Source organism: Silene latifolia, chromosome X (assembly GCF_048544455.1).
Source record: "Silene latifolia isolate original U9 population chromosome X, ASM4854445v1, whole genome shotgun sequence".
NCBI classification, from domain to species: domain Eukaryota; kingdom Viridiplantae; phylum Streptophyta; class Magnoliopsida; order Caryophyllales; family Caryophyllaceae; genus Silene; species Silene latifolia.
The window spans coordinates 106691436-106701149 of record NC_133537.1 but is presented as its reverse complement, the minus strand read 5'-3'; the positions used below and the strand labels follow the sequence as shown (position 1 = coordinate 106701149).

At 43.1% G+C, this 9714-nt stretch overlaps 1 protein-coding gene across 1 annotated transcript; it reads right to left on the bottom strand.

Moving 5' to 3' along the window:
• Positions 1-7382: 7382 nt before the first annotated feature.
• On the bottom strand, positions 7383-9209 carry LOC141618032 (uncharacterized). The gene is made up of 3 exons (XM_074435156.1): positions 8671-9209; positions 8294-8463; positions 7383-8206 (listed from the first exon to the last, which is right to left on the bottom strand). The coding sequence occupies exons 1-3, from the start codon at positions 9207-9209 to the stop codon at positions 7383-7385; spliced, it is 1533 nt and encodes a 510-aa protein (XP_074291257.1).
• Positions 9210-9714: the final 505 nt, after the last annotated feature.

Below are 9714 nucleotides of genomic sequence, written 5' to 3'. Positions count from 1 at the left end.
AATATTTGGTTAATAACATTTAAAAGGTATTTAAAGCCTTTTATTTCGTTTTTGGGAGGTATTTTAAAGCCTTTCATCATTTCTTTACATTTTCAAAACAAGCATATTAGTCACCAACACAAAGTCATCCTTGGTTCTACATACCATGCCGGATTTTAACCCGGGTACGATGATGAGTATCGATTAATGATATTCAAATGAACTTAAAACAATTAGTTCATAATTATTTTCAAAACTATTCATGTCAAGTTTGTCAAAGTCGAACCCGACACCAAATATCATCAAAATAATGATGATTATTCGAGTCTCGTTCCTCAAATCAACAAATGCGGTCTAAACGACTCTTTCAAACAAAATCGGGTCAAATACCCATTTCTCAATTCGTTTTATAAACGTTTTTCAAAAGGTCAGAACACGGCATATAACCGTTAGTTGACCCGCGCCTAAACAGGCCCCTTCTTTCTTATTTCCAAAACCAGGGGAGACCCACTTGCACTGCCAACAGGCTCGCGCCTCATGTGGCCGCCTGGTGCAGGGCCTGTTCCCTTTCCAACATCAGTCTAGGACAATCCCGACTCCCGTTAGCCCGGATATAGGACGGATCAGACGACTATTTGCTCATTCAAAATCATATTTGCAAAATGCTTCATTAAGACAAATGGATCACGTTATGCACCATAAACCTAATACGGTAAATGGATGTTTAATTTCTGTCTTTCGTGTAAATCAACCATTAATCCAACTCGACATCTTATACTTGATACTTGGATTAAATCAACCGACTTAGAAAGCTCTCACATGTTAGGTTTAAATTATTGGATGCGCATTCATGCATTTAAACCGTTTTATCAACTTTTGCATTCAACCAACCAAGATCGATCAAGTGAGGCGCTACCGCGGCGGGATTGGGTGTCTGATTAAAGGCTTCCCAATACGTACCTTCACCTCTTACTCAGAAACTTTGGATAGTGGACGACCTTATCCAGGGCGTACGAGAGTCATTCTAGAGATAGGATGCTAAAGGGGGACGATTTCCTTATCTTTAGTACCTATGTCAAACGCTGCTTTATGCTTCGATTTGACCGAGGTATAAAGTGGATTTCGAACGGGTTCCAAGCATTCCACAAATGCTTGGTAGCGACTCCGAACATCTCAAATCGTTTCGATACCCTTACCGAGACGAAACCGACCGATCCAAAACGATCCGGTCGAAAGCATTTTTACGCCGCTGAGCGTGGCTTTCAAAAGACCGCTGCACGTCCGCAGATCGAACCGAACCCGCAGGTGGGCCATGTCCACAAGTACTATTTATTAATATTTGTACGTTTGTTTTTAATTTTTTATGATAATTAAAATATATGCAAATAATATGATACTATATTCTTATGATAGCATTTCTTTTACCAAGAATCTATTATAATGTAATTTTCATAATTTTTTTTTATAATACTTTTTTGACAAATGAGATGTATAAGTTTTTATATAAAGATTATAAACATCACTTGAATATAATATATAATATAGAAAACAAATATATATATATATATATATATATATATATATATATATATATATATCATACTGTTAAGATAATAATATACTCTTAAGAGCTCTCCAAAATAATACTTAAGAGACTCAAAAGGTTTTTGGTTGGTATATAAGTTCCAATAATGATTCCTATTTATAATCATAGGATCACCCACCTTATGTTAATCTTTCGATGTGAGACAATTCTATAATTTATACATATTAAAATCACCACACTAACATTGTTTTTCAATGTGGGACATATAACATATTAAGAAGTACACCATCTTTAATATGTGCAAATCATATGAAATCTATGCTCTAATGAAAGCATTTTTTACCACGAATCTAATTATGTTATCTTCATAATTTTTATAACGATATTTTTTTGTCAAATGAAATGTCAAAGCTTTTATATAAAAATTAGAAACTTCTCATGAATATAAAATAGGAAATATAGATATTATAATAATTAAAAGATTCACCACTTTATTTTTTATGTGGAAAATATTATTTTTAAACTTTCCTAAATTGATTTTTGATGATGTGGACGCTCTAGAATCGCTCGAAAAAACTCTTTTATATATATATATATATATATATATATATATATATATATATATATATATATATATATATATATATATATATATATATATATATATATATATATAGAGAGAGAGAGAGAGAGAGATTAGTCATTCTAATATGATATAACTTGATCTTATTGTTAGGTATATACATCAACGCGTGGTACGTACATTGTGGTATGTTGATCAAACACCATATACGCAGTATTACTCTACATTAAACACAATAATAAAACTTACGTAGTTATTATTACTTTTACATACAGAGTAGATTAGATGTATAAGGTATTAATACCTCAATTACCTCCAACACCAAGGCATATTGTTTAGGTAATTTTTACCGTATTTAGGTCTTATCGGGTCAATGCGGTCTTACTCGTTGTATATTGGTTGGACGTTTACGTCAATGCTAAATAATGAAATAAAGAATAACGTAATTAAAGGTGACACGTAAGATTTGGTGACGCGGAAAACCCAACGTGGGAACAACCGCGGGAGAGACGGTACCCTTCCAAGTATTGCACTAGCTTATTAATGAGGGATCGAGTACAATGAGACGGAATGTAAATCTAGCTAGCACAATGTACTTCGTGTATATGTGAGGTCTTGAATACCCTTTCTTGATTGCTCCTTTGGCTATTTATAGGGTAAGAACCCTAGATATGTCCTACTTCGTTTATGGAAAGGAATATTACTTCCATAACAACTCTTTCCATATCCAGCCGTCTCCCTCCATTCTCCTTGATCTCCCCGAGTTCTCCCTAAAATCTCCCTGAAGTCTTTCCAAAATGCGGGACTCTTCCATCAATGGACTTCTTCACCTTTACACGTCTCTTGGCCCAACTCCTCAGGCGGATCCTACTTCGCGTCCGGGCACCTCTTGCTTGCTCTTCCTTCACGGCCCAATTCCTTGTGAGATACGTCTCGAGGCGTCGAATAAGGAATTACGTATCTATTTTGAAAATAACTTGCGCCGTCTTTTGCATTCCTTCCTGCGTACTCATCATTACTTTTGTCCCCTTACTCCCTCATTTCTCGCGCTCTCCCTCTCTCTTCCTTTATAATCTCTACCCCAAACTTAACCCCACAATCTCAAAAACCCTTCCCCTTCAAAAACTCTCCACTTCCCAAAACTCCCCTCCTTCCTGTTGTTTTCTCCCGCCGGACTTCACCGCCGTTCCTCACCGCCACTTTTCCCAGGTATTCCTTTCTTACCACTTTTCTTTAACCTCTTCTTTCTCTCTCCTCCGACCATGGGCAAAACCCGTCACACCTCCTCGACCTCCACCCCTGCTGACCAAAACCCGGACCCCGTCTTCCCTTCCCGGAACCTTTTTACTCACCCCCATGACTGCAACTCTGCTCTGACCACCGCCGACATCCCTTTGATCAAGGGTTTGCTCGGTCTAGGTGATGGGGTCGACATCGTCATCCCAAAACCGGGTCAGAAGGCAGATGCCATCCGGTCGGGTTGGGTCTGTCTCTACCTCTACCCGTTTAGATACGGCCTCCGCTTTCCTTTTCCAAAGCTTTTTCAAGACTTTCTTTATACCAACAATTTCGCTATGGCACAAATTTCCGCCAATATTTGGAGGGTTCTCCTCTACTCCCTGACAGCTAGTCAGAATACCGGCAGCACCATTTCCTTGGGCGATCTTGCCCATATGTATGACATCAGGTCCCTGGGAAGAGGTCAGTTCTCCTTTCAGGGCTCTGGGGAGACCCCCTTCAGGCACGTATCAAAATCCAAGGATGAGAAGTGGTTTGAGGACTTCTATGTGAAGAAGGCTTCAATCCAGCCGCCTGCTGACTACATCTTCGAGAAATGGGTTATTACTTCGAGTAAGTAGCTCTTCTGACGCCTGACTTGTTTATCTCAATGCTCACTGGCTTACTTTGTTGCTTTCGTGCAGGTCCCTGCTACCTAACTCGTCTGGGCGACCCGATTGCTGCTCGCAACAAGCTGTTCTGCATCCCTCAGTCTGAGAGAAAGTTTCTTGACCTACTACCCGGTTTCTCACCTGCCTCCTCTTCTAACCCACAGCAATCAGCCCACAGCATGTCTTCTGGTAAGCCACTTCACACTATTTTTGTTCATAATCTTGCTGCCTATCCGGTACCTCTGACATTTGATATTTTGGCTACCTGTAGGTTCAAGAGTTGATCCCTTTGAGGCCATCCACCAGAGTGCTAAAAGAAAAAGATCTGCTGCGAGTCCTGACGTGACTTCTGCCTCCAAGAGGAATGCCCCTGCTGCATCCTTCCAGTCTCCTCCTACCCATTCCAACGCCATGCGTCCTAAACCTTTAGAAGTAAGCCCGTTGTCCTGTTATCCTCCTACACCACTTGCTAGTCCTCCTGCTGCTGCCAGTGGTGGCATCATCGCTCACTTTCCAGAGGGCTTTGGAAACATTGACAAGGTACCATATTGGCCTAAGATTGACCAGGTACTCTTTCCTTCCTCAGTGGATGCCCTCTCAGAGTTCTCCCCAGAAGAGATGGCTGAAAATGATGTGCATAATTCATTTATGGTGAGTATCTTCCTTCTTCTGCATGTTCCAAGTTTCTTATCTTCAATCTTTGCTAATTTCAACTTTCTCTGCCCCCAGGCCTTCCAGTCTGCTCTCTACAACAGGAAGATGATCAACATAGTGCAGACTACCAGCCGTGCTACCAGCGCCAAGAACAGAGAGCTGACTGGGATTGTTGCTAATCTAGAACGGCAGCGTGCTGACTTGAGAGGACGGGTGGCTGAGCTGAAGGCTGATCTCGCTGGCATAAAGAAGAAGCAGAAAGAAAGAGTTGATCAGTTGGCTCGCACCCAAGAGGTCTGCACCACGTTCTCTGACTCCTTGAAGCGTTATGAGGAGAGGATCAGTGAGTTGATCACCCTGGCCACCAACATTGTTGCCTATGCCACCTGGCGGGGAAAGATCAGCGGGATGCGTGTTGCCCTTGAGGAGGCACCAACTCAGCAGGCCATAGAGGAGGAGCAGAGGCAGCTGGAGATGCTTTACCCCGTCCAACCTGATCTGAGTGTACTAATGCCTGAGGTTGGCGAGGTGAATTCTCCTGCACTGGCGGAGCAGATGGCCGCTGGAGGTGCCAGCTCACTTCAGGAGGCTGATGTTGCTGAGGAAGCTCAGGAGGCTTCTGTTGCCGAGGGCGTGCAAGCTGGTCCTGTACCTGAATGGGAAGTCAGCAGGAGAAGGCGGGAGAGATGCCAGAAGTGGAGGTCATCAATGTGACCTAAATTTATTTCAAATTTGTTGGATGGCGGTCTGACCCTGTGTGGTGCAGACTTGTAAAATTTTAAACATTTTCTCTTCTTTTTTTTTTGTCTGCCATGGTGGCATTTTTGAACTTGGGGCCGTACTTTTAGGCCAATATTTTGAAATGCCCCTTGCCTTAGTTCGGCAAGTTTAATTTTCGTTATATCTTGTATGTTTTGCTTCCTGCAGTTATGTTTAGCTTAGGAAGCTGCCGTGTCAGCCTGTTGGCTGATTTAGACAAGTCGTGTCAGCCTGAGAAGGCTGATTTAGACTCAGCTAGCTTCCGTGTCAGTCTACTAACTGTTTTAGGCGTATGTCGCATTGTAGGGGAGGTGGTTGTGTCAACCTTTGAGGCTGATTTAGACCAGTCGTGTCAGCCTGAAGAGGCTGATTTAGACTTAGTTAGCTGTCGTGTCAGTCTACTGACTGATTTAGGCGTATGCCGCAATTTGACTACTTAACCTTGTTCATGACGCAAGGTGTGTTCATCATGTTTAAAGCCAATAGGGGTGTACCTTAGGCAAGTTTATCATCATTCTAGGACTGATGGAACGTTGCAGGATTCTGGTAGCTCAGAGATCCCTGCGCTCCATATGTATGTGCATGCATGCTGGGGCCCTGATTAATTGCGATTAGTGCGAGCTACTTCCGGGGGTGGTATCAGGGGTAGCTGGGTAAGCGTTTAGCTGTCAGCCAGGCTCCCTTTCGTATGTTCCACAGTCCGCCTGGTGAGGGTGCTCCTGATGGAGAAAGTAGGTGAGGGATGTTGGAGTGTCATGTGCCATGTCACCCCATGTTTGTAGTTGAAAGTCCTGCTAGATACCCTTTCAATGTACCACAGACGTTAGAATTCAGAGAGATGTATTTAGAGAAGCCTGAAAACACAAATTTATCAGAGCGATGTGAAGTACCTGATGCCATCTCATGGGGTACCAGAGAAATTGTGATCCCAGGAAGCTTACAGACCACACAACTCCAATAGTTTTTAAATTTTGAAAGAAATAAAAGAAAAATAAATTGACGCGAAATTGGTAGTATGCCTACTACCGTTTTTTTTTTTTTTGGCTTTTCTTCACGCACTACTCTGTACACTAGTTTCTACTTATTATTAAAAGTGATACCTCTTCAGGTGAAATATGTTCCATGGTTTGTGTATGATCTGACCGTCCATGGTCATTAATCTGTACGCCCCATGGCCAACAACTCCTTCTACCTGGTATGGTCCTTCCCATTTATAGGCGAATTTGCCTGCCTTACGGTTCTTTATGTTTTGAAACACTTCACGGAGGACCAGGTCTCCTATCTCCAGGAGCCTGACTTTCATATTCTTGTTGTAACTTCTGGCGACTGACTACTTGTAGGCAGCTAGACGTATTTTTGCGCTTGCTCGCAGTTCGTCTATCGTGTCCAGGCTCCTGATCATTTCTGCAATGTTCAGTTCCCCTGTCATACATCCATACTTGTGGGTTGGAACTAGAACCTCTGATGGAATCACTGCTTCCGCGCCAAACACCAGGCTGAAGGGTGTTTGGCTTGTTGCTATCTTTGGCGTCGTTCTGTCTGACCATAACACTAGTGGCAACTCATCTGCCCACTTTCCTCCTAACTCCTGTAATCTCCTTCTCGAGTTATCCATGATTATTTTGTTGCTGGACTCAGCTTGCCCATTGGACTTTGGAGTCCTGGGTGCTGACTTTTTTAAAGTGATGTTCCATCTGACACAGTATCCCTCGGCATCGTTGGAGATGAATTGTGAGCCGTTGTCACATATGATTTCTGATGGGATACCAAACCTGTAGATGATATTTTGTTTAATAAAAGAGATGACATGCTTGTCTTTTACTTCCGTGAATGCTTCTGCCTCTATCCACTTGGAGAAGTAATCTGTCATTGCTAGCATCCATATCCTGTTTCCTGTGGCTCTAGGCAGAGGACCCACTATGTCCATTCCCCATGTCATAAATGGCCAAGGGGAAATGATGAGGTGTAAGGGTTATGCCGGCTGATGGATCATTGGTGTTGAGCGCTGACAGGCATCACATTTGCGAGCATATTCTATTGAATCTGCCCTCATCGTGGGCCAAGTGTAGCCTTGTCTGAGGGCTTTATTTGAAAGACTCATGCCCCTTGCATGGTTTCCACATTCGCCATTATGGAGGGCATGCAACACAGTTTGTGCTTCTTGCTTGTCCAGGCATCGTAGGTAAGGTCCTGCTCCTGGCTGCCTGAAAAGTATGTCATCAATTAGTATGAGTTTGGAGGCTTTCATTTTAAAACCTCTTATCTCCTTTTTGTCGTCTGGCAGCTTGCCATGTCGTAGCCAATCTAAGTAAGGTGTCCGCCAATCCCAGTCATCTGCCTGGGTAGCTGGCTGATCAGGTGATTGGCCAGCTGCCTGGTCAGCCGTCTGGTCGTTTGGCTGGGAAGTTATCTGGCCTTCTATTGTTATCTGAACTGCCAGCTTATCTTGTTGGTCCTCCAATTCTCCTCTGTCTGCTTCTTCTAATTTTTGGATAGACGGTTCCAGCATGTGCGCGATGGAAATATTGGACAACTCGGTTGGCTTGAAGGTTTCCCCCAGAGTCGCTAAGGCATCTGCTTCCATATTTTGGTCTCTGGGGATCTGCTTGAGCTTACAGTCTTTGAATTTTTGTTTCAGCTCCTTTGCCACTTTTAAGTAGGCAATCATCTTTGAGTCCCTGACTATGAATTCATCATTCACATGATTAACTATTAGCAAAGAGTCACTGAATATTTGTAGGTTCCTGACTCCTGGCTCCAGGGCTAACTGCATCCCTAGTATTAAGGCTTCATATTCTGTTTCGTTATTAGTTGCCTTAAATTCACATCGTACTGCTTGTGCTATCAGATCTCCCTACGGTGACCGCAGGATTAATCCTACACCTGCTCCCCTTTGGTTGAAAGCTTCATCAATGTGCATTTGCCAGACTTCTGCTTCCTTATTTCCTTTGAGAGTCAGGATCTCCTCGTCTGCCAGGTTCTGGATAGCTGGGCTGAAGTCTGATACAAAGTCTGCCAGTGCCTGTGACTTGATTGTTGTCCTAGGATCATACCTGATGTCATATCCACTAACGTGTACAGACCACTTTGACATTCTGCCTGATAGCTCAGGTTTCCTCATTATTGATTTCAATGAGTAGTTAGTCACGACATGTATGGTGTGGGACTCAAAGTAGGGGCGTAGTTTGTAAGATGCAACTACCAGTGCTAGTACTAATTTTTCAAGAGATGTGTACCTGGTCTCCACTGGAAGCAGAGACTTGCTTACGTAGTAGAATGGCTTTTTCTCTTTATCCTGCTCTCTGACTAGAACTGCGCTTACTGCTACCTCTGTGACAGCTAAGTAGAGGAACAATGGTTCTCCTGGCTCCGGCTTTGATAATAATGGTGGGCTGCTGAGATAATGCTTTAGCTCCCTGAATGCCTGCTCGTGGTCTGCGGTCCACTCGAACTTCTGGCTCTTCCTTAGTATATCGTAGAATAATTTGCATTTGTCCGAGGATCTCGAGATGAATCTGCTCAAAGCTGCTACCTTGCCAGCTAGTCTCTGCACGTCCTTTGGTTTTTCAGGTGACTCCAAATTCTGTACTGACTTTGATCCGTCCGATGTCAAGGCTTCTATCCCCCTCTGGGTTACAATGTAACCTAAGAACTTGCCGGAGGACACCCCAAAGGCGCATTTAGATGGGTTCAGCTTCATTTTGTATTCTCTAAGGGTGTTGAACCTTCCTGCTAGATGTCGCATGTGATCTGCAGCTTTTTCTAATTTTACCACCATACCATCAATATACACCTCCATGGTTCTTCCTATCAGTTCTTTGAACATGCGGTTGACCAGCCTTTGATATGTGGAGCCTGCATTTTTTAGGCCGAATGGCATTACATTGTAACAATATATTCCTCTTTCAGACATGAACGCTGTCTTTTCCTGATCTGATGGATCCATCTTGATTTGATTGTACCCACTCCAGGCGTCTAGGAATGTCAACATCTCATGTCCAGCTGTCGCATCCACCATTGCATCGATGTGTGGTAGCAGGAAAGGATCCTTGGGGCATGCCTTGTTGAGGTCAGTGAAGTCCACGCACACACTCCATTTTCCATTCTTCTTAGGTACCACTACTACGTTTGACAGCCACTCCGGGTATTTCACCTCTCTTATTTTGTTTGCTGCCAGCAGGCTGTCTACCTCCTAGTTGATCACCTTATTTCTCTCATCTGCGAACTTCCTTCGTCTCTGCTGGATGGGTTTGCATTTTGGGTCCACACTGAGTTTATGTTTTATGATGGACGGATCTATCCCT